Source organism: Leptodactylus fuscus, chromosome 9 (genome assembly GCF_031893055.1).
Source record: "Leptodactylus fuscus isolate aLepFus1 chromosome 9, aLepFus1.hap2, whole genome shotgun sequence".
NCBI lineage: Eukaryota > Metazoa > Chordata > Amphibia > Anura > Leptodactylidae > Leptodactylus > Leptodactylus fuscus.
Genome location: NC_134273.1, coordinates 14,452,982 through 14,479,369, shown reverse-complemented (window position 1 = coordinate 14,479,369; position 26,388 = coordinate 14,452,982). Strand labels below are relative to the sequence as shown.

Sequence of the window (26,388 nt, the reverse complement as noted above, 5' to 3'; positions counted from 1 at the left end):
TCGATCGGATATCAGGGTGTTCGCCATGTTCGAATCGAATCAAACACCGCGTGGTAAAGTGCGCCAAAATTCGATTCCCCTCCCACCTTCCCTGGCGCCTTTTTTGCACCAATAACAGCGCAGGGGAGGTGGGACAGGAACTACGACACTGGGGGCATTGAAAAAAATTGGAAAAAGTCATTGGCTGCCGAAATCAGGTGACCTCCATTTTAGACGAATAGTGGATTTCAAATCCGGGTCATATGAGAATGTGAACTTTGTGACTATGAGACAGGGATAGCTGTACAGGCAGGGATAGCTAGGGATAACCTTTATTTAGGGGGGAATGTTATTAAAAATAACTTTTTGGGGCTCTATCGGGTGTGTAATTGTGATTTTTGTGAGATAAACTTTTTCCCATAGGGATGCATTGGCCAGCGCTGATTGGCCGAATTCCGTACTCTGGCCAATCAGTGCTGGCCAATGCATTCTATTAGCTTGATGAAGCAGAGTGTGCACAAGGGTTCAAGCGCACCCTCGGCTCTGATGTAGCAGAGCTGAGGCTGCACAAGGGTTCAAGCGCACCCTCGGCTCTGATGTAGCAGAGCTGAGGCTGCACAAGGGTTCAAGCGCACCCTCGGCTCTGATGTAGGAGAGCCGAGGGTGCACTTGAACCCTTGTGCACCCTCGGCTCTGCTACATCAGAGCCGAGGGTGCGCTTGAACCCTTGTGCACACTCTGCTTCATCAAGCTAATAGAATGCATTGGCCAGCGCTGATTGGCCAATGCATTCTATTAGCCCGATGAAGTAGAGCTGAATGTGTGTGCTAAGCACACACATTCAGCACTGCTTCATCACGCCAATACAATGCATTAGCCAGTGCTGATTGGCCAGAGTACGGAATTCGGCCAATCAGCGCTGGCTCTGCTGGAGGAGGCGGAGTCTAAGATCGCTCCACACCAGTCTCCATTCAGGTCCGACCTTAGACTCCGCCTCCTCCAGCAGAGCCAGCGCTGATTGGCCGAATTCCGTACTCTGGCCAATCAGCACTGGCTAATGCATTGTATTGGCGTGATGAAGCAGTGCTGAATGTGTGTGCTTAACACACACATTCAGCTCTACTTCATCGGGCTAATAGAATGCATTGGCCAATCAGCGCTGGCCAATGCATTCTATTAGCGTGAACTGAGTTTGCACAGGGGTTCTAGTGCACCCTCGGCTCTGCTACATCAGATTGCTACATCTGATGTAGCAGTGCCGAGTGTGCATCAGATGTGTAGTTGAGCAAAACTGACTCAGCACTGCTAAGTCTCTGCATTCGCATAGGAATGCATTGGCCAGCCTTCGGCCAATCAGCGCTGGCTCTGCCGGAGGAGGCGGAGTCTAAGGTCGGACCTGAATGGAGACTGGTGTGGAGCGATCTTAGACTCCGCCTCCTCCAGCAGAGCCAGCGCTGATTGGTCGAGTTCCGTACTCTGGCCAATCAGCACTGGCCAATGCATTTCTATGGGGAAAAGTTAGCTTGCGAAAATCGCAAACTGACAGGGATTTCCATGAAATAAAGTGACTTTTATGCCCCCAGACATGCTTCCCCTGCTGTCCCAGTGTCATTCCAGGGTGTTGGTATCATTTCCTGGGGTGTCATAGTGGACTTGGTGACCCTCCAGACACGAATTTGGGTTTCCCCCTTAACGAGTTTATGTTCCCCATAGACTATAATGGGGTTCGAAACCCATTCGAACACTCGAACAGTGAGCGGCTGTTCGAATCGAATTTCGAACCTCGAACATTTTAGTGTTCGCTCATCTCTAGTATTTACGGCCTATCCTGAGAAAAGGCTATTAAAAGCTTCACCCTGGACAACCCTTTATTGGCCATATTCTTGCATTAAAGATTTATCATCCATGTTCTGGCCTGCTGACCGTTTCTAACATCCATTTACCGTCCATTTCCCATCTGTTTTTAACTGTCTGATAAAAAAACACGGATGAACTTCACTGGTCTTTTTTTTTCTTTTTCACTCAACCTGCTGATTTGTTCTTACCTCCCATCGCTTGGATGCCGATTCATTTTTCCAGATGTTAAAGACGACCCCACTGAGGACATGTTATTATTTGTGATCCATAAAGTAACTGACTTGTGGCTTTAGCCGTAGATTTTACTTGTTCTGGGAATGGCCATCTAATAACCATTAATAAAAGACAGTCATGTGGCTGTTTTTCACTGTCCTGTTTATTTGGCCTTAAAGGAGTTGTCCAGTCAAAAATGGACAGCCTGTTTAATTTATAAATGAGTCGGGGTAGTAGAAAAAAATTAAAAAAATGTTCTCGGAGTCTTCTTGGTCCAGTGTTGACGTGGGGCAGAAGTCCTGGCACAAGTGGCCTCAGCAAAGGGCAGGAGATGTTACTTCCTATGACATCACGGGTCTCTTCCTGAGGCCTGCTGATTCATATGACAATGCCACATACCTATCCCAATAAGATGAATGAGACTTGGCTGTGGAATAGCCATGTAACCAACAGACTTTTCAAAATTTTGCACAACCCCTTTAAAGGAACTCTCCAGGTAAAGCCAATTTCCATGTGTTATGCCTGGTGCAGGACCAAAAGGGGGCGGAGCATGATGGTGTTTTTGGAATCCCTATGTTGTGTCCTGCTCCTTCGAGTCCACTTCCAGATATAACACAGTGAATTAGCTTTTCCTCGAGTAGTGATGGATAACTTTTTGAGTTTGGGGTCAAAATTTGTAAAGAAAACCTATCTTAACTTGAGTGCTGTGTCACATCTTTTATGTCCCCACACAGTATATGACCCGTTTTATGTCTCCCACACAGTATCTAACCCCTTTTATGTCCCCCACACAGTATTTGACCCCTTTTATGTCCCCCACACAGTATCTGACCAGTTTTATGTCCCCCACACAGTATTTGACCCCTTTTATGTCCCCCACACAGTATCTGACCCCTTTTATGTCCCCCACACAGTATCTGACCAGTTTTATGTCCCCCACACAGTATTTGACCCTTTTATGTCCCACACACAGTATCTGACCAGTTTTATGTCCCCCACACAGTATTTGACCCTTTTATGTCCCACACACAGTATCTGACCAGTTTTATGTCTCCCACACAGTATTTGACCCTTTTATGTCCCCCACACAATATCTGACCCTTTTTTGTCCTCCACACAGTATCTGACCCCTTTTATGTCCCCCACACAGTATCTGACCCCTTTTATGTCCCCCACACAGTATCTGACCCCTTTTATGTCCCCCACACAGTATCTGATCCCTTTTATATCCCCCACACAGTATCTGATCCCTTTTATATCCCCCACACAGTATCTGATCCCTTTTATGTCCCCCACACAGTATCTGACCAGTTTTATGTCCCCCACACAGTATCTGACCCCGTTTATGTCCCCCACACAGTATCTGACCCCTTTTATGTCCCCCACACAGTATCTGACCCCTTTTATGTCCCCCACACAGTATCTGATCCCTTTTATATCCCCCACACAGTATCTGATCCCTTTTATATCCCCCACACAGTATCTGATCCCTTTTATGTCCCCCACACAGTATCTGACCAGTTTTATGTCCCACACACAGTATCTGACCAGTTTTATGTCCCCCACACATTATCTGACCAGTTTTTTGCCCCCCACACAGTATCTGACCCCTTTTATGTCCCCCACACTGTATCTGACCCCTTTTATGTCCTCCACACCGTATCTGACCCCTTTTTATGTCCCCCACACAGTATCTGACCCCTTTTATGTCCCCCACACAGTATCTGACCCCTTTTATGTCCCCCACACAGTACCTGACCCGTTTTATATCCTCCACACAGTATTTGACCCCTTTTATGTCCCCCACACAGTATCTGACCCCTTTTATGTCCCCCCACACAGTATCTGACCCCTTTTATGTCCCCCCACACAGTATCTGACCCCTTTTATGTCCCCCCACACAGTATCTGACCCTTTTTTATTGTCCCCTCATAGTATCTGACCTCTTTGTATGGTCCTCACACAGGATAAGATCACCCAATTTATGGCCCCCGCAAAGTTTATGACCATATATGACCCCTTTTTCCCCCCCACCCACACCCACACAGAGTAATGGCTGATCATTTTTACCCCCTGTTCACACTCCAGTCCTGACTGCCCTCCGCTGATTCCTCTATAGTCCGATTGAGCCATCGCTGAGGAACTCGTCCCATGACGTAAGTGTAACCCATGTAGAGCAGGCAGAGGAGGACGACCAGAACAGGCCCGTAGACAGGTGAGGTTTTTTTCTTTCTAAATGTAGATTGTGAGCCCCATATAGAGATTACAATCTACATTTTTTTAAAAAAAATTCTTATCAGTATGTCTTTGTAGAATGGGAGGAAATCCACACAAAAACGGGAAAAACATACAAATTCCTTGCAGATGTTGTTCCTAGTGGGATTCGAACTCAGGACTCGAGCGCTGCAAGACTGCAGTGCTAACCACTGAGACACCGTGTTGCCCCTAGGTGAGTACAGCTGCTAATTTAAAAAAATGCTGCCCCCCCAGTTTATTCCATGAGGCGCCGCCTGAGGCCATTGCTCCCCTGCGACTGCCACTTAATTTGGACAACGTTTGTCAGCCAAGTGTCACCTTTGACTCGCATGTCATAGGTTCGCCATCACTGGCCCAGATTCTTCCTTTAATGATTTAGTTTGCTTTTGTTTTTTAAGTTTTTTAGGACAGAAAACAACTGAGAAAAAAACGCTCTATTGTTGTGGATTTGCACAATACGTTGCAGGTTTCTTTATTTATCGTGCTTTGCTTTTATTTTGTGAACTAAACTGTAAACTATTTATTTAAATGCGTAATTAAGAATGCGGTTTGCGCGGCATTAATTATTTATTTGCTTGATTAGTATCTTTTTCAAGAATTTTTTTCATTCAACGTTTTATTTGTAAGCAAATCCTTACAGCGAGCAAGTTGTCATCTTTAAAGCATATTGCATTAAGTAAATGTAATTAATCAGTTTATCAAGTGCAGCAGTTAATTAGAGGGCAAAATACAGCGAGAACAGAATCATTTAACTTGTTTATATAGCTAAGCCCGATCCCAGATCTATTGAAATGTATACCCGTTCTGTGCTGCATGATACCATACCCAATATAGTCTACTCCGGCATCATGACATGGACGGGGGATTTGTATATAAACATAAAAATGAAGTATAATAATTTAGGCTCAGTAGCCTCTACACTGCAGAGCGGAGGTGTCCTTCCTTGCCTTTCCTCTTGGCTCAACATGCCTGAATATGTGTCAAAGATGATCAGCTTTTCAAAACAACATGATTTTATGATATTCTGTCCTGAGATGTCTATCCTCTATGTGTCCATATGTAGACACCAAGTTGACCCCTTATACAGGACCATCATTGCCTACAATACTGCACAAATGTGTCCTTCCTTGGCTTTGCTCTGTATTCAACATGCCTACAGATTTGTCAAAAGATGACCAGCTTTTCAAAACCACATGATTTTGTGATATTCTTTTTTTATGTAGATTGGGAGCCCTGTATAGGGATCACAATGTACATGTTTTTTCTCCTCTCAGTATGTCTTTGTAGAATGGGAGGAAATCCACGCAAACACGTGGAGAACATACAAACTCCTTGCAGATGTTGCTCCTGGTGGGATTTTAGCCCAGGACTCCAGCGCTGCAAGGCTGCAGTGCTGACCACTGATTCACCGTGTTGCCCCTGATTTTATGATATTCTGCCCTGAGATGTCTATCATCTATGTGTCCATGTGTGGACACCAAGTTGACCCCTTATACAGGACCATCATTGCCTACAATACTGCACAAATGTGTCCTTCCTTGGCTTTGCTCTTTATTCAACATGCCTAAAGGTTTGTCAAAAGATGACCAGCTTTTCAAAACAACATGATTTTATGATATCCTGTCATGAGATGTCTATCCTATGTCTGTCTATGTGTCAACACCCAATGGACCCCTTATACAGGACTATCATTACCTACAACACTGCACAAATGTGTCCTTTCTTGGCTTTTCTCTTTGTTCAACATCTCAAAAATGTGTGTCTTCAGTAGACCAGTTTTTCAAAACAACATGATTTTATGGCATTCTGTCCTGAGATGTCTATCCTATATGTGTCTATGTGTGGACACCAAGTTGACCCCTTATACAGGACCATCATTGCCTACAACACTGGACAAATGTGTCCTTCCTTGTCTTTCCTCTTGGTTCAACATGTCTAAAGTTATGTCAAAAGATGATTAGCTTTTCAAAACAACAAGATTTTGTGATATTCTGTCATGAGATGTCTATCCTATATGTGTCTATACATCGACACCCAGTGGACCCCTTATACAGGACCACCATTGCCTACAACACTTCATTGTCCTTCATTGGCTTTCCTCTTTGATCAACATCTCAAAATGTGTGTCTTGAGTAGACCAGTTTTTCAAAACAACATGATTTTGTGACATTGTGTCATGAGATGTCTATCCTATACTTGTCAATTGGGTGTCCACATCGTGGATCCCTTATACAGGGCCAACATTGCCTACTTAGTTGTACAGATTTGTCCTTCCTTGCTTTTCCTCTTGGCTGGACATGTGTCACAAGATGACCAGCTTTTCAAAACAACATTACTTTGTTATATTCTCTCATGAGATTTCTATCATATATGTCTGGCCACCCAAGGGTTGTATTGTCAGCATGTTAATTTTAGTTCTGAAATTGGGGGTGTTTTACCTATATATTGAATAGAAGAAGAAGAAAATGATAGACTTCCACTTCCTCTTCTCAGGCCAGGGACTTCACATCCACTGGTCCATGTTTCAATTGTCCTATTTGAAGGAGTGGGGCTGAGCTGCAATACCAAAAACAGCCACTATACAATGTACAGCAGCACTGTGCCTGTCAAGCAGTGGCCACAACCATCCATATCACAGTCCTAGGGGGCACATTGAATTTCAGTAACTTATCATGTTGTTCTCATGGGTATACTGTAAATCACAACCAATATTTCAGATGGGTCATCGCTGCAGCTAGTGATTGACTGAGAATGTAAAAGTTGGCAAGGAACCCTGGAAGCTCAGAATGTGAGTGGCGGGAGGGGAGTGTTGAAGTGAGTATGATTTTGTAAAATTTTTTTATTGCCCATTAACCCCTTAACCCCTAACTGTTTCTGATATATCCTAGTGGTAAGCAATTGGTTCCAAAGTCAGCTCCAAATTGGCTTGCCTTTTTCTGGACCTCTGGGGTCCATTATTGTATCACTGCTTGGACCTATTGAAGGATCCTGTGCAGTCCAGACTAGTCACGCATTAACCTGTAGATGAGTTGCAAGTGCTTTTATACTTAAAGGGGTTGTGCAATATTTTGTTATTTACGGTATTTATGCCATACCTATCTGATCAGTGATCGGCGTCTAAACAGATCAATTGTTTAAGGTGCGTCTATTGTATGTACTATACAGTACATGGGCTCAGAAACAGATTGCTCCGTGCACCGTATAGTGGTCAGATGCTGTTACTGCAGCTCAGCTCCTGTTGATCTGTGTTGGCCCCAAGAAATTTTGGTCTATACTATGAATCGGTCATAAATCCCAAAATGTTCTGGACCCCCATTAAATTGTCTTTTGGAAACATGGTTACTCTTCTCCAGCGCAGGAACGAAAATCGCGGTAAAAAGAAGATGGAGGGGAACAGCAGGAGAGACTTCATCTCCCTTGTGGAGTCTTTCTTTAATTTTAGTTGTCGGATGACAAGTCAAGTGAGACTTTCTATGTATATTATTCGGCTTGTAAATACAGTATATACAAGAAAAGTACAGTCGCGTTCTTTCTCTAAAAGCATTGAGAGACGCGCACTCTGTCAGCCTGAAGATTATTCCCATGCGCTGTAAATGAGAATAAAATCTGATAAAAAGTCCAGACAGACAAGGGCGCAAATCAAATAAAAAAAAATCTCTGTGCTCATCTTTTGCAGATATGAATAGCTTGCTATGGATGTACGGTAATACAGACCTACTCTCTGAAATCCAGTACAAAGGAACAACATCTTGTTGACAGTCAAGATTTATCTCCATATTCCCCTGCCGTGCTGTAAAAACATTCTGCTGTTGGGATACAAGAAAGCAATTTCACAACCAAGGACAATTCAGCAAGGCAAACAGCTGAAATAAACCGGAGGGGGTCATTAATCAGGGGACACAAAGTGACAAAAATGAGGCTCCTACTCAATCTGCATTATAGTCGCATGCCATTACCTAGCAAATTGGTCTTTCTCACAGGTGTCTGAGACCAAATACGTAAATGCCACAGTCGTGTTATTCCAGAGATGCAAGGATTGTACTGCAGATGTAAAGAAAGGAGAAGACTCCTCGAGCCCTTTATATAGTAATATGACTGACCCCTCAGTGTAATACATAGAGGTAAGGAAAGGAGAAGACTCCTCAAGCCCTTTACATAGTAACATAGCTGACCCCACAGTGTAATACATAGAGGTAAGGAAAGGAGAAGACTCCTCAAGCCCTTTATAGAGTAACATGGCTGACCCCACAGTGTAATACATAGAGGTAAGGAAAGGAGAAGACTCCTCAAGCCCTTTACATAGTAACATAGCTGACCCCACAGTGTAATACATAGAGGTAAGGAAAGGAGAAGACTCCTCAAGCCCTTTATAGAGTAACATGGCTGACCCCACAGTGTAATACATAGAGGTAAGGAAAGGAGAAGACTCCTCAAGCCCTTTATAAAGTAACATGGCTGACCCCACAGTGTAATACTTAGAAGTAAGGAAAGGAAAAGACATACTCCTCGAACCCTTTACATAGTAACATGACTGACCCCTCAGTGTAATACTTAGCGGTAAGGAAAGGAGAAGACTCCTCAAGCCCTTTACATAGTAACATAGCTGACCCCACAGTGTAATACATAGAGGTATGGAAAGAAAAATACATACTCCTCAAGCCCTTTATAGAGTAACATGGCTGACCACTCGGTGTAATACTTAGAGGTAAGGAAAGGAAAATACATACTCCTCAAGCCCTTTATAAAGTAACATGGCTGACCCCACAGTGTAATACTTAGAAGTAAGGAAAGGAAAAGACATACTCCTCGAACCCTTTACATAGTAACATGACTGACCCCTCAGTGTAATACTTAGCGGTAAGGAAAGGAGAAGACTCCTCAAGCCCTTTATAGAGTAACATGGCTGACCCCTCAGTGTAATACTTAGTGGTAGGGAAAGGAAAATACATACTCCTCGAACCCTTTACATAGTAACATGGCTGACCCCACAGTGTAACAAGCAAAAGACATACCCCTTAAGCCCTTTACATAGTAACATGGCTGACCCCACAGTGTAACAAGCAAAAGACATACCCCTTAAGCCCTTTACATAGTAACATGGCTGACCCCACAGTGTAATACATAAAGGTATGGAAAGGAAAAGACATACTCCTCTAACCCTTTATATAGTAACATGATTGACCCCTCAGTGTAATAAGTCATGGTATGGAAAGGAGAAGACATACTCCTCAAGCCCTTTTATATATAGTAATATGGCTGACCCCACAGTGTAATAAGGGAAAGTATGGAAAGGAGAAGACATACTCCTCTAACCCTTTATATAGTAACATGGCTGACCCCACAGTGTAATAAGTGGAGGTACAGAAACATAATCAGCACCTTCCCTTACCTCTCCTGGACATCCATTGAAGAGACCCCAGAGTATAATAGTGGCTCACGGATGACGAGCCCCTGACATTTTGGGTGCAGTTCAAGACTAATACTCCAGCAAAATTTGGGTAAAATCTGGTTCAATCTGAACAGTTCACTTATCTCTACTCTCAATTAATATTAAGTGAAAACCCTACACTCCTCCAACGCAGATACCGTCTGACAGCAGGTCTGAGGGGTTGAGACATCTATATTTGGCTCTCTATTACGCTTTTCAGCTATATACTGCCTCCGTTCTGTTTATTCTACTATCACTCCTGCCTATTACACAAACACACAGCTCTGCTACCTCCATGCTCTCCCTCAAACACAGCTCTGATAAATCCACATTTCCCACACACACATCTCAGATGTCTCCATGTTTTCTCCTCCACACACACAACACTGCTGCCCATGTTTTCCTTCCTTCCCTGTTACCTTGTGCCCCAAACATCCACACAATTCTGCTACTGTCTGCTAAATCCCTCCCCCCCAGTTCTGCCACATCCGCCTTTCCCTCACACAAACACTGGGCACATCTACCTCCATGTTCCTCCCCTACAAGTAGCTATAGACATCTTCCATAGACAAAGCTATTGCACAAGCTGTGCCCCCGCTTGTGATCATACTATTGTGACATCATTATACACAGTCCAGTCATATTAATGTGACCAGCGCCTACTTTTGACGTTGACGCTAAATAACCAATGGCAGAAGGCACGTGTCATCCGCCATCTGGGTGCACTCATCATTGTGGAAGGCAACACAAGTATGCATCTATCCTTGCGGACCATGTTCACCCCTACATGTCAATTGTTGTTCCTCAGGATGATGGCATCTACCAGCAGGACAATGCCACATGTCATAAAGCTTGCAGTGTACGTGCGTGGTTCGAGGAGCACCAGGATGAGTTTACCGTACTCCCTTGGCCAGCAAATTCCCTGGACTTGAACCCAATCGAGACTCTGTGACCAGCTCCATCGAGTTGTTCGCACCATGGATGCTCAACCGCGTAACCTAGCCGCAATGGAGTCGGCATGGTCCAATATCCCAGTGATCATCACCACAACATCCCCTATCTTCCTGCACGTCACGTCACGTGGCTATTCTGGATTTTGACAGGTGGTCACATTAACGTGCCTGGACTGTGTAGATCCCCTTACAGGACTCCAAAACACTTGCAACTAGAATTCCCGCCATTGTTTGTATTCCCATATTACAGAAGAAACGTCTCCGCTCAGTTTTAGGAAACGGTGTTTTCGAGTATTTTCACACATTTATTTCCCATGATATGAAATTCGCCATAAAACAACTCGAAATGAAAGGTCCCACCAATGCGCACATTCTGCAATTAATCCTTTCGCTCTAAAACTAATTATCGTAAACTAATTTGTGCTCTTGGCCGTCTATAAAGTCAACCTACTTAAACTTAGGAAATAGCAATTTCGTGCGCTCGCTGTTGAAAGTCGGGTAATAACGGCATTTCTGAGCGGCAGCGCTTTTGTAGGTGGAATGAAATAAAAAATTGTTGATATGTCATTTACAATATGAAAATGAGGCCATATCGTTTAAGACATCTGAGAACAGAAATGATGCGGCTGCCTTTTATGTCAGAAGAAAAAGACAGATGTATGTGGAATTATCTCGCCGCATTCAGAAAATATTCGCGCAGATAAAATAAAGGACCTATCTATAGCCGCGTCTCCCCATCACCCGATCTCGCCCGCGCCTCCCCGCGCAGACACATTAATACAGGGTGTGTGTTTAGTGAATTGCAGTTGGATGATTTTGTATCACATGTAAAATAAAACAATAGGAAAATGATCATTGTGTTCCCTCTCACTATAATTGTGAGTGTAAACCCCGAGCCCTAGGTGGTAATTATTCGCATGGTAATTCCATATTCTCTACTGTGTCCTATTATTAGCAATGAATTCTGTACACCCAAAGGAACACAATGTATTATGCAAGACTAAAATTCATTATAGCCTTGCGATCCTCCATTGTTCTCCATTGTTATCTGGTAACCCGCCCGGTGCGCGGGGTCCGCTTCATCAAATATTTTTGGCTTTGATCTTCTAAATTTAGATGCGATTTATAGTAAAAGATATGGAGGCTTAAAGGGGTGTTTCGAGACTTTAAAGTCTTATGCCTATCCTTAGAATAGAGTATCAGCGAGGATCTCAGACTTGGAACCTTGAAGATCAAGTGTCGGAAGCAACAGAGTCGCCCCATATGTGACACATCACAGACCATGTCATGCCATGTTTATCGGTCACATGATCTGTAGGCAGCTCAGGCCCATTCAGGCGAATTGACTGAGGTGCAAAACCAATTATGGCATTATTCAATGGATGGCTCCACTGAGTACCGTGGTCTCTACAAACAGCTCACAAACTTTGATGACCTATAGGTCTTCAATTTTACAGGGTTGGAAATCCCCTTTAATACTAATTACATGTCTATTGAATGGGGTGTTAATATCAGACTAACCAGGACCCCACACCTAGCAATTGTTCTGTTCAGCTCCCCTCCCATTCAGGATCCCACACCTAGCACCCTTGCCATTCAGCTCCATCCTCATTCAGGATCCCACACCTGGAACCCCCGCCGTTCAGCTCCCTTCTCATTCAGGATCCCTCACCTAGCACCCCTGCCATTTAGCTCCCTTCCCATTCAGGAACCCATACCTAGCACCCCTGCTATTCAGCTCCCTTCCCATTCAGGATCCCATACCTAGCACCCCTGCCATTCATCTCCCTTCCCATTCAGGAACCCATACCTAGCACCCCTGCCATTCAGCTCCCTTCCCATTCAGGAACCCATACCTAGCACCCCTGCCATTCAGCTCCCTTCCCATTCAGGATCCCATACCTAGCACCCCAGCCATTCATCTCCCCTCCCATTCAGGATCACACACCTACCACCCCTGCCATTCAGCTCCACTCCCATTCAGTATCCCACACCTAGCTCCCTTGCTGTTCAGCTCCCCTCCCATTCAGGATCCCACACCTAGCACCCCTGCCATTTAGCTCAGGTCCCATTCAGGATCCCAAAGCTAGCACCTCTACCTTTCAGCTCCTCCCCCTTATCAAGATCCCATACCTAGTACCCCCGGCTGTTTAGCTGTTTGAAATGGCTGTAGTGCTCATGAGTATGGCTTTACAGCTTCATAGACCAGTGACAAAAAGTTCATGCGCACATGGACTGCTTCATGAGAATCTGTCATCAGTGATGAGCACATACCAGTGAACACTCTGCTATTAGGTTAAGGTCACCTGAATGTAATTGGTTTCGTCATGTCCCAATGCAGGCCTCTGTTACAGAGATAACGTTATGCAAATGAGCAGTCTGGAGCAACGAGGGCATCTCCAGTGCTCCAGATTGCTTCCATCTCCTGTGCTGTGATTGGCTGCCTTGCTGCTGTGAGAGTGAAAGAGTCAGGAAGAGCTGCACACATGTGCAGAACTGTTCATTACACTTCAGACCAGAGCAGGTGTACAGCGCATGCGCAAATCACATTTTGACCAGGAGAACGTAAGTCCAGGCAGAAATTCACACATGTGCAGAACTGCTCATTACACTTCAGACCGGAGCTGGTATACTGCGCATGCACAACAACAGTGTAAGAATGCAGGGCCAGCCAGACACCTTATTATCAATTTATATTGATTCAATATAATACAGAATTATTCAATATAATTTATATTCAATATAAACTTATCCAATGACACTGTATATATAGTTTTCCGGAATTAGATTCAGCTCTATTAATACTATTGTGTCGTGGATGACAATTGTATTCTTCCATATAATTTCAAATAGCCTAAAGGAATCAAAGGGGAATAAAAATGTGACAAATAGGCACAAAGAGCTCTATAAAATGTACATTTACTACATGCACACACTACTGTTTGCCCCCCAGTCATGACCTTCTGCAGACTCGTGTGTGTAAATTCAGTCCCTGGTCCGTCACTTTATAAGTTACACGTCAGGTTCTTACACATCTACCAATCACAATATTCTCAGATATATATTACATCAATATAGGGAATGCAGAAGACGTTGTATATTCGGCGCCGCAGCGCGCACTGCTGTGGGTCCATAACATGGGATTATTTGTTAAATCTTCTTCCTACTGACGTTCCAGCGCCATGCTGAGCCATACATTGCAGGCCTCTGGCAAAGAGGTAACGAATATGTTTCTGCCTAATGGAGCCTCAATTCAACCTGCTCTTTTCTTGTGTGTAGATGTACAATATGGTAAAATATCGTTTACAGCAATGTAAATAATTACACCGCCAAGTCTTATCATAAAAAGCTTAAAGGGAGTGTATCACCAATGTTTATAGTTATTAAAACCAGATGAAAGTGAAACCTCTTTCTGTCTAATCTGTTTTTAGTTTCTGATTTTAGATTTACAGCATAGTCAGGGTCATAGGAAGCATGTATGAGAAGATAACCCGACCACAATAAGGACATCATGGCTGGTTATCAGGAGGACACTACATGTATGAGAAGATAACCCGGACACAATAAGGACATCATGGCTGGTTATCAGGAGGACACTACATGTATGAGAAGATAACCTGACCACAATAAGGACATCATGGCTGGTTATCAGGAGGACACTACATGTATGAGAAGATAACCTGACCACAATAAGGACATCATGGCTGGTTATCAGGAGGACACTACCTGTATGAGAAGATAACCCGACCACAATAAGGACATCATGGTTGGTTATCAGGAGGACACTACATGTATGAGAAGATAACCTGACCACAATAAGGACATCATGGCTGGTTATCAGGAGGACACTACATGTATGAGAAGACATCCCGGCCACAATAAGGACATCATGACTGGTTATCAGGAGGACACTACATGTATGAGAAGATAACCTGACCACAATAAGGACATCATGGTTGGTTATCAGGAGGACACTACATGTATGAGAAGACATCCCAGCCACAATAAGGACATCATGGCTGGTTATCAGGAGGACACTACATGTATGAGAAGACATCCCGGCCACAATAAGGACATCATGGCTGGTTATCAGGAGGACACTACATGTATGAGAAGACATCCCGGCCACAATAAGGACATCATGGCTGGTTATCAGGAGGGGACACTACATGTATGAGAAGATAACCTGACCACAATAAGGACATCATGGCTGGTTATCAGGAGGACACTACATGTATGAGAAGATAACCTGACCACAATAAGGACATCATGGCTGGTTATCAGGAGGACACTACATGTATGAGAAGATAACCTGACCACAATAAGGACATCATGGCTGGGTTTCTGACAAGACCCAGACCATAGAAAGTTCCTTGATCAACATTAATAATTCTGCCCAATGGTTTTTGCCCCACTTTATTTAATACCACGGTGAGCAAAATCTTGCCAAACCAGCAGGAGGAAACTGATTATTAGTTAGTAATATCTCTTGTCTTTGCAGCATTGACTCCAATGACTTGTGATGTCTCTGAACAGCAAAGAGTGGAACATACTAACAATACTTTACAGACGCCTGTTTACATCAACTCTAAGACAAAAAAATCTGCAATTTGCAGCCAATCTATCTAATTACCAGATAATCTGCTAAATAAGAACACAAGAGCAGAAACCTCACTCTGAGATACCGCAACACAACAAATCCATCTGCTTGACAAGTAGACAGAGAGTCGGAATGTTAATGTATCAAGAGAGGATTGTTCCAAGAGTGAAATACACCCGGCCTCGCATCCGTATAAGCAGAAGAGACTGTCACATCATTCACTAGTGAGTTATATACTGTATACTGTTCAGTGTTGAGTTGGCCCACCAGAGTGCCAGCGCCCAGAAGACACCCATATTTAAATAATCCTATGGCGTGTTTCCTATGGGTTGTTGAAGGTCGAGCCTTTAGAATCATATCATTCGGTGGCCCCAAGGAACCCCAGTCCAATATTAAGGTTAATACTTGTATCACACTTACCACTTTCAAAGCAGGCATCGAATATTAAGCGCCCCTTTTTTGGTTGCCCATTAAAGCCAGGAGGTGAGACAATGAGTTTGCTCACGTTTCGGGTCATGGCCGCATCATTTCCAATTCCATTACCTGTAATAAACAGACAACACAGTGAGGCCAATAAATCAATATTTAGGTCCTTCTACTAGAGTATGCACGTTGTAAAAATTGGAAAAGTAATATTAGTTTTACTGCGGCAAAAAAGTGTGTTTGTCAAACCAGTCTCACTTTACTATATGAAAAGGAACAATGATATTTATCAAAATGTATTTAAAAAAACTGGAATTTAGAGTTACGACTGGAAATCTGATAGAAAAACATCTGACCGAAGTGACCTCCTCCCCCCACACAATATTACACCTCGTGGCAGAAGCCTCTAAACCAACACTGGATAACACGGTCTATTGTTTTTGGACTTTAAAAAGAGGCAAAATTGGGGGGGAAAAGTTTACTCAAATATTTTTCTCAAATTAAAATATTTTTTCTCTAATTATTCCTGTAATTTTATGTGATCTCTTATCCACTGGGCAGAGAATAACTAATAGAATGGTCCAACTGTTGGGATCCCCGATGATCCCGAAAACAGGGCCCCTTGTACCCAGAGTGGATGGGGTGCCATTCACTTCTATGGGACTATTGGAGATATCTAAGCATAGTGCTCAGCTTTGTAAGGATCACCACAGTACATGCTTGACGTCCATTCCATTTGGATGCGGAAATTGGGCTCTCCTGGACTGAAAGCAGATAGGAGGTAACTTAAAATTACCAGAACACGTCTTTAAGGCACTGCAATCACAGCCATACCTTACTGTTGGGTCATACTGTACCTAACTGTACTTGGGACTTGTCTAGAACCTGCATTCATGTCTGGTACTTGCACCCATGTCTAGTGCCTGCACTCATGTCTGGTACCTGCACCCATGTCTAGTGCCTGCACTCATGTCTGGTACCTGCACCCATGTCTAGTGCCTGCACTCATGTCTGGTACCTGCACCCATGTCTAGTGCCTGCACTCATGTCTGGTACCTGCACCCATGTCTAGTGCCTGCACTCATGTCTGGTACCTGCACCCATGTCTAGTGCCTGCACTCATGTCTGGTACCTGCACCCATGTCTAGTGCCTGCACTCATGTCTGGTACCTGCACCCATGTCTAGTGCCTGCACTCATGTCTGGTACCTGCACCCATGTCTAGTGCCTGCACTCATGTCTGGTACTTGCACCCATTTCTAGTGCCTGCACTCATGTCTGGTACTTGCACCCATGTCTAGTGCCTGCACTCATGTCTGGTACCTGCACCCATGTCTAGTGCCTGCACTCATGTCTGGTACCTGCACCCATGTCTAGTGCCTGCACTCATGTCTAGTGCCTGCTCTCATGTCTGGTACCTGCACCCATGTCTAGTGCCTGCACTCATGTCTCATACCTGCACCCGTGTCTAGTGCCTGCACTCATGTCTGGTACCTGCACCCATGTCTAGTGCCTGCACTCATGTCTCATACCTGCACCCGTGTCTAGTGCCTGCACTCATGTCTGGTACCTGCACCCATGTCTAGTGCCTGCACTCATGTCTGGTACCTGCACCCATGTCTAGTGCCTGCACTCATGTCTGGTACCTGCACCTATGTCTAGTGCCTGCACTCATGTCTAGTATCTGCATCTAGATCTAGTACCTATATCCACATTTCGTCCCTGGACCAATGTCTAGTATCTGCTGCCTTGTCTAGAACCTGTACCCATGTATTGTACTGTGACCGTTGTCTAACAATTTTTTCTGCAAAACACTGCATAGTTAGTATTAAAATAGACCTTCTAGGACCTTGGACTGTGAAGATGGTGTCATCATCAGGTCCTGGAAGCTGCAACAATGGCTGCAGATAAAACTAGGGAATGGTGACTGCGGTGGGCCATAGGTAGAAGACTATGCCAGAGGCAAAGTAGAAGTACGGAGTAATTTTCGTATAAGAGGTAGAGTAGAAGAACAAGGCGCAGGACTTCCTGTTTGTACAACAATCCATGCTAGAGAAAAAAAGTCAAACTGTGATCATGTAACTTTTTAAAGATGGTTATTACCTTCCTATCTCAAGGATAAGGAAATATACTGTGAGTATACAACTGTTACTATTGAGAGCATGATCTTTCAGACAATACAAGAAGTAAAAAAATTTCTATAGTGTCTCTTTAGGCCCAGTTCACATCTGCGCTTGGATTTCCATTTGGGGAGTCCACTTGGGGACCCGATCCCAGTGCAAAATTTGAGCAAATGAAGGGCTGACACATGTAACCCAGGAAGAGCCAGATGCCTAGACAGTCACTGGGGTTCAGTGATCGAGATCGGAAAAGATCGGATTCCGATTGGCGATCAAGTAAATTTCACGATCGCGATTGGGTTCCGATCCCGCCTAAAAAAGATCGGGAACGGAATTCTGATCCTGATCGCTCAACTTACCCGCACAGATCTGCTGCCGCTGCTGCTCCCCGTTCTTCTCGGTCCGCTCCTCTCTCATTCACATCCCTTCAGAGCGCCGTGCGCCCCGCCTCCCTAGGCTAGTGTTACTGATGCTAGGAGAAGGTGGCACCTGTGGCTTAGGAGAGTGTGGGCGGGTACTGGGAGAGGAGATAAGTGATGCACTGACGTCTCCCTGCCCTTTACTCGCTCACACTCTCCTAAGCCACAACAATTCCCGCCTACTCCCAGCATCAGTAAAACTCACCTAGGGAGGCGGGGGCGCTCACGGCACTCCGCCGGTATGCAAATGAGAGAGGAGAAGACCGAGAAGAACGGGGAGCAGCATCGGCAGTGGATCTGTGCAGGGGGGACTAAGTAGCCGGGGGATTTTTTAATCACTACACAGCGTGGAGTCCAAAAATTGAAGCCTTCAAGTTTTGGACTTCATGCTGTGTAGTGAATAGGATCGTTTTCAAAATCCGATCTACGATCATTAAAAAATCCCATTGACTCGCATTAGGATCGGGATCGGGTTCGGATGGAAAATGATCGGAACGATCCTGAAATCTCAAGATCGGCTCAACCCTAGACTTTACAGTAATAAACCAAAATATAAGTTGAGGATATCAACAACTTTGCGATAGACCTCGATACAAGTTGCCATTCTCCAAGTTAGTCCTTTCACTAAATGATTGCACAAGATAACAACTTTCCTTTGCATATATTACACCTGAGTCTGGGATATTCAGCCACGAATGTTAAAAGCATGTAGTGAATGTGAATTGGGGACGCTCCCTTCAAGAATTAAATAGTAATAGTCAAGGATTTTTAATAGAATACTCCAGCAGAATATGTCAGCTTACATGACAAGCTGTCACTTATAAGTACTCGTATTATTAAGGTGCCAAATACATTCCCATTTTATATTCATCTTTTAGTCACATAAATACTGAAGTTTTGACATGCTTAAATCAAAACTTCAAGCAATGTAGAATTAAATTATATTAATATTCCTTGTAAATCTGTGTTTACTCTACATTTCCTGCCAATATGTTTACAATATTGCTTCGTCAGTCGCGCTGCTCGCTCGGATTTTTACAGTAATTGTAGTCTAGGAAGGATTCATTATTGGAATTAATACCACTGAGGATGAAGTTTATGAGTCAACTGAGAGTAAGCAGTCAGAGTATAATATTTCAGAGAAAATAATATAGTACAGTAACCCACACAAGGGATACAACCAGAAAACAGAAGAAAATTACCGCGCAAACAAGTACTTTCACCACTCAGGTCCTTCTTAAAGGAGATGTCTAGTTTGCACTATGCTAATTTGGGAGATGATTTGGAAGGTTTTATTTAAAGGGATCCTATTCTCGGGCCTCGGGCAGAGCCGACTGCAAATGCCCGGGCCACAAGAAAATGGATGATTATACAGTAAGCTGGTGTAATTGGCCATTTTCTTGTGGCCCGGGCATGAGCAGTCGGCTCTGCCTGAGGGCCAAGGGCTAGAAGATTGTAACCCAGGACGGAAGAATTAATGGGAAAAAAAGAAGCGACATGTCGGTTTTCTTCAGCCTAAAAGTCCGTGGCCTATTCAGCCGCAGACTTTTGCCTCACGACACTCCCTCCCGACTAGTCCCATTCATTTGGGCCTAATCCAGAACTGCACTGGCATCCAGTCGTGGCTACTGTTTTTTTGGTCCGGACCAAAAGACCACGTCTGACCTGAGACTTAGGCTAAAGTCCCATGTAGCACACTGCAGCACTGCGGGAAAAATGGTGGTGGAAACGCATTGCAGTGCTTTACAAGAAAACTCCACGGAGGTTTCCTTTCTACTTCTATTGTACCTATAGGGAAACCCCCGGAGTTTCCATACGTATAACTGATATGCTGCGATTTCCAAATTGCAACGGTTTTGGACACTGCAGTGTGCCGCTTTCCGCAATGTGTGGATGGGATTTATTAGGGACTGGTGAACACCACAGTTTAACGCATGTGAGACCCTGATCTTAAAGTCTTCTCCTTGGCTCGCCCCTTGTTTTCTTTTTGCTTTACCTTCACCTTTTGCTGTTTATGATTTTCTTACCTTCTTATCTTTCAGGGGTCAGTGGAGGGCATAGTCACTCGAGTATATGCTGTTTTTATTAGGACGGATGGTAAACCTACCAGATAACCTTAACTCAATTAGTTATGGGGCACAAAAGAAAGGGTTAAATGACAAAGTGATTTCTGCTCCATCTATAACACAAAGGGCAACCAAATGTCATCAATATTGCAGTCCGTGCACAAATAATAAGCACTACTTAGAGCCGCACGCTGACCGGCAGCAATAAGCCGCAGTTACATTAAGGCCTAAAAATTGTTCAGTGGTAAAAGTTCAGCTTTTCTTCACATGGGGGACTATTCAGAGAGTCGCTGCATTATGGAAGCAAAATCCTCTAAAATGACTTGCAATTTTAAAGTGACTTTTCTGCATGCATTAAACAAAGGCACTGGTTAAAAAACAAAGCGAAAATCTCCTTATACATCGTTTTCCACAAGGCCATTTACACCCAAGTCACAGTTATGGATATTTTTCTAAGCTAAAATTACTAAATAATAAAAAAAAAATAAACAGGGAGAGATAAGTAACAAAAAGGAAACGAGTCGCCGAATAAAAACAAGAGAACGCAAACGGTTAAAGGAACAGAACAGACAACGATCACAGTCTGGTATAGAGAAACCATTCTCAGATATCCTGTTACTTTACATACATTATATTGGACCCTGGACAGATGCAACAGTGCACGTATAGCATGTTCAATTCAATTATTTCAATGAGATCTATGTAATACTTCATTCTACCTGCGGGGGCGCTGCAGGAAAACTGAACACCTCTTACTCAGGAATTGACATAGTGGTGTAACTACCACCGAAGCAGCAGAGGCAGCTGCCACAGGGCCCGGGACATTAGGGGCCCGGTGACAGCCGCGGCCCGGGAGAGGTAAGAAACATAAAAAACACTATTACTTACCTCTCCACGATCCGGACAGGCTTCGGCCTAGTCGTCTGATGTCTCATGACCCCGGCCGGCGTCCTGGTTCATGTAACGTCTGACGTCATTGAAGATGGACTACTTCGGAGGCTGACATCGTAGGAGCCGGGAGATAGGTGAGTAACAGAGGTTTTTTTTATGCTTCTCTCCCACGGGCCACTATGGCGCATAATAGAGCGCGCAGGAATGCGTTGGAGGGGTCGGTTGAGGTCTTCGGCATCGGTGTCGGGGGGGGGGGGCATGGCAAAAGTCTGCCACGGGTCCCCGCCATTCCTAGTTGCGCCACATGGCTGGTCACATGGCTCAAATGTATGGGAATGAGCTACATCAACGGACGTGATGTCACTTCCTGGGATGAAGTACTCATAATTTGTAATCCTGAAACATCTCATTATAATTTAGTGAATCCAATGAAATGACATGTACCCAGTGGTGTAGATATAGATGGTGGCTACAATCACCCCTGTGTTCCACATCAGTACCATATGGGGATATTCAGATGACTGTGTTTGGAGTGGAAAACATGAACCGTGTGGTGACGGCCAGGGGCGTAACTCGAGGGGGTGCAGAGGGTGCAGTCGCATCATGGCCCAGGAGCCTTAGGGGGCCCATAAGCATTGGCATCAGTATTGAGATTGCAGCTTATATCTGTCCCATAGGCCAAGGAGACCCACAGATTACCCTAACCACACTAAGGTTCATTAAACTCCTTACCACCCATAACCATCACTGTCAAGAATTCGATGTAGGGATGAGGTAGGGGGCCCTGGACAAAAGATTGCACCGGGGCCCACAAGACTTTAGTTACACCACTGGTGATGGCATTTCCCGGATAGACTGGGAGAACGGAACTGGTTTAGTCCAACCAACTTGCCAACCATATAGCTCCGTCCATGAGTAGTCTCAATGTCAAATGAAGGTTGAGGAGCGTCCAATCACAGATTCTGTCTCAAGGCTGAGGAGCTTCCCGCTACACCCTTATATATTCCTTAGCCCTATCAGATAAGAGAATAGAAGGCGCTGTACTGCTATTTTCTATTAGAGCGTTGCGACTATTCCAATAGCCTAGGACAGAGCCGGTAACTTTTTCCTTCTCGCCTGAATATCTATAACTATAATTAATCAATAATAGCTCTCACAGCCCAGCGATTCTATCCCTGTAGGTAATGCATTTGCTGAAGAAAAGGCCATATAAATGTTAAAGTATACGTGCTAATTCTGTGCTGTGTCAAGTGTGACAGGAGAGTGCAGTAAACCTCTAAATTGGCAATAAATGTGTTACATAAATAGATGCAATGAAAGAATAAGACGTATTGTGTCACGGCCGGCTCCTAGCACTACAGTAGAAGCCATTTAAAACGGAATCGACAAGAGACTACGTTATTACAAACAACCATAAAAAGACGGGATATTAAAGCCGCTCCTCTATGGCGACATCATGTATGCAGGACCGATATATCCTGACCATGAGGGAGGAAACTAGGACAACATTTTAAGGTGTAATAACTCCGATTCTCCAAAAACAATGGGGTCGTAAAGAAAATCGGGCGCAGTATATGATCCTGTACGTGTAATAAGGCGAGTATATCTTATTTATCTAATGCTGGGATGGCACAACGGTAAAGATGAGAGTCTCACGTACAAACTGCGCAATATTTCCTATTATAATTTCGGCTTGACGTAAGCTGGAAAAAAACGATATTCCGTAGAAAATGGTTGGTCTACTCTACAGAACAAAGATGGGCGAACCTTACAAGATTAATTTTAACATGTGTTTGTCTATAGTCAGAGGCCTCAGCGGTCCCCTGGGGTGAGCAAGTGACCGAAGAGTCTGCCAGGAGGTTGGAAGAGGGTGATGGGTGACCAATGGACACCAAGGGGGTGCCCAAGAAAGGTGAGCAAGGTGAGTATTGGTGCTTGTTAAGTTGCCGCTCCTCTTCTATGCATACACTTACTAAGCTCTGAGGTCTGAAGAGACACAAGAGTATAATAGTGATTTGTGGGTGACAAACCCCAAAAGTTTCAGATTTGAAAAATTCAGGTGAAATCCGGTTAACTTATCTCTAACCCTCTCATATACATGCTTGTTTGGCCAAAAATAGATATGTAGTCAGTGCGGAGAGGGGAGTAAGCCTTTGTCTAAGTCATCTGGTAGTGGCTGATCCGAATCCCTAAAATAATACTGACCCCAGACCAATTCTATTGGGGGTTAATATGAGACGATAGTCTTCACCGTTTGGGGTTAATATGAGAGGATAGTCTTCTCTGTTGGGGTTAATATGAGAGGATAGTCTTCTCTGTTTGGGGTTAATATGAGAGGATTATCTTCTCTGTCATAGATTAATATGAGAGGATAGTCTTCACTGTTTGGGGTTAATATAAGAGGATAGTCTTCTCTGTTGGGGTTAATATGAGAGGATAGTCTTCTCTGTTGGGGGTTAATATGAGAGGATAGTCTTCACTGTTTGGGGTTAATATAAGAGGATAGTCTTCACTGTTTGGGGTTAATATGAGAGGATAGTCTTCACTGTTTGGGGTTAATATAAGAGGATAGTCTTCTCTGTTGGGGTTAATATGAGAGGATAGTCTTCTCTGTTGGGGGTTAATATGAGAGGATAGTCTTCACTGTTTGGGGTTAATATGAGAGGATAGTCTTCACTGTTTGGGGTTAATATGAGAGGATAGTCTTCACTGTTTGGGGTTAATATGAGAGGATAGTCTTCTCTGTTGCGGTTAGTATGAGAGATTAGTCTTCTCTGCTGAGGGTTAATATGAGAGGACAGTCTTCTCTGTCACGGATTAATATGAGAGGATAGTCTTCTCTGTTGGGGTTAATATGAGAGGATAGTCTTCTCTGTTGGGGGTTAATATGAGAGGATAGTCTTCTCTGTTGGGGGTTAATATGAGAGGATAGTCTTCTCAGTTGGGGGTTAATATGAGAGGATAGTCTTCTCTGTTGGGGTTAATATGAGAGGATAGTCTTCTCTGTTGCGGTTAGTATGAGAGATTAGTCTTCTCTGCTGAAGGTTAATATGAGAGGACAGTCTTCTCTGTCACGGATTAATATGAGAGGATAGTCTTCTCTGTTGGGGGTTAATATGAGAGGATAGACTTCTCAGTTGGGGGCTAATATGAGAGGATAGTCTTCTCTGTCACGGATTAATATGAGAGGATAGTCTTCTCTGTTGGGGTTAATATGAGAAAATAGTCTTAGATTGGTGGTTAGGTATGCTTCCCACTGCATGAGGGCCTTGCTGCTACTAGTGTCCATTCTGCCATATAATACTGTATATGTAAGTATGAAACCTTTGGACCCTATACTTTACTGCAGATCTGCCATAATTAGTTTAGACAAGGACATAACACATGTGGGCTTATGGATTCGGCACGGTGGTGTAAGGATCAAATTATCCAAGTCATTACCAACTACTAATGGTCCTTGTGCTCTGATATACAACATGGATTTAATCAGGGCATGCACAGTATGGTGAGGAGGCGTTAAAAATAATGGCGACTGTAACCCAATTGTGCAAATGAATATAATTAGCGTATGTCTGTGTGCACACCAGCTTGTTATCCGTGCAACTCTGGCCGCGACGTTACTCTGACAAGAAGCAGATATCCAGTGCCAGACAAGAATATCTTGTGCCCACCAGAGGAATGAAGCCGCGGATCTGCAATTTAATAGACTATACGTGCAGACATCTCTGCTGATATAATTGTATATACAGATCATATCAGTAATAACAGACTCATAGGATGTTTGTGAAATTATCCAGAATAGTCATAAAATTTGCTCCTCTGTTCAGCTTCAAATGCTTCAATGCTGCTTAGGGCCAGGACCCCATGTTGCGATTTTGCTGCAACGGAAAAGTTGCAACAAAAAAACACAGAGTTTTACGGTCCCTGCAAAGTGGATCGGATATTAAAGAGAAGGAAAAACTGATGTAAGATCCTTGTAAATACATTGCCTTGTAGAGATCCCGGTATCATAGTCCAGAGCGGCAGGTCGCAGTCCCATTGTGAATTTTTGTTGCCTTTCTGGCGCAGTTTTTACAGTTTTTTCTCTTTAGCCAAAGCTAGGCAAATCCAAACAGAATGGAAAATACAAAGAAAGCGCTTACACTTCTCCTTTCTCCTGAATCCTCTCTTGGCTTGGACTCAAGAAAAGGCAACAACATCTGCCACAAAAGAAAGCAACTAAAACTCAACAATTGTCTCCAGTCTAAAAGGGTCTTATCACTACTAACAGTCCCCCAATCACAGATAAGGGAATAAATGTCTGATCGCCATGGGTCCGAGCATTGGAATCCCCAGTGTTTGGGCGAATAGTGTCCTGCATACCCCATATATATGAAGCAAGGGAGCGCATGCGTAACCACTAGTGTTGTTGAATACCTCACCGGCATAGCAATGTGTGTAATCGGTCAAACACTAAGGGGTTAAACGCATCGAATCTTAGAAGCGTTTAACCCATTGGTGTTCGGTCGATTACATGCATTCCTATGCCGGCGAGGTATTCAACAAATACTATTCGCTCAACACTAGTAACCACCATTGCTGTGTCACCGGAGAGCAGGTCGCTGGGGGTCCAAGCGCTGGGACCTCCAGTAATCAAGAAAAGGGGGAACAAAAAGCCCCTCTGCATCATCCCTCTGAATGAAGCCTCACTGCAATTTTTGACAGCTCCATAGAACTGAATGGAGCATCGACTACGCAAGCGCACTGGATCTTCATTCACAAGATTTCTCTGTTCCCCGTTCTCCTCATTGCTTGGACCCAACAATCAGACACCAAGTAATTCTACACTTATCCCATACAGTGTGGTTGGGGGTAAATGTATGTAGTGGTAACCCCCTTTAACTCCTGTAGAACTGATGCAGATTTCTGTTTCAGAAGTCCCATACAAGTGAATGGAGCGGTGACCACCCTACGCACCACTGCTCCATAGACTAGGGGTACGCGTGGCCCCCATTTCATGGTTTCAGTCGGACCCCAGCATTCAGACACTTATCCCCTATCCTGTCGTGTGTGGAGCCCCTTTAAGTCATAAGGCTTCGCTACGTTACAGTAAATGCTACTGCAGAATGATGGCGAGCGCCGTAAAGCAAGACTGCAGTAATGAAAATGATTTAGCCATTTTTTTCTCATTCCCGTAAATATAAA

General features: G+C 44.0%; 1 protein-coding gene across 1 annotated transcript in view; it reads right to left on the bottom strand.

The window, feature by feature from the left end:
- Positions 1-26,388, bottom strand: part of AGBL4 (AGBL carboxypeptidase 4) — a 966,914-nt gene that overhangs the window by 869,768 nt on the left and 70,758 nt on the right. Inside the window, exon 2 of the mRNA XM_075286245.1 lies at positions 15,707-15,829. Within this exon, the coding sequence (XP_075142346.1) occupies positions 15,707-15,829 (123 nt within the window). The remainder of the gene's footprint in view (positions 1-15,706; positions 15,830-26,388) is intronic.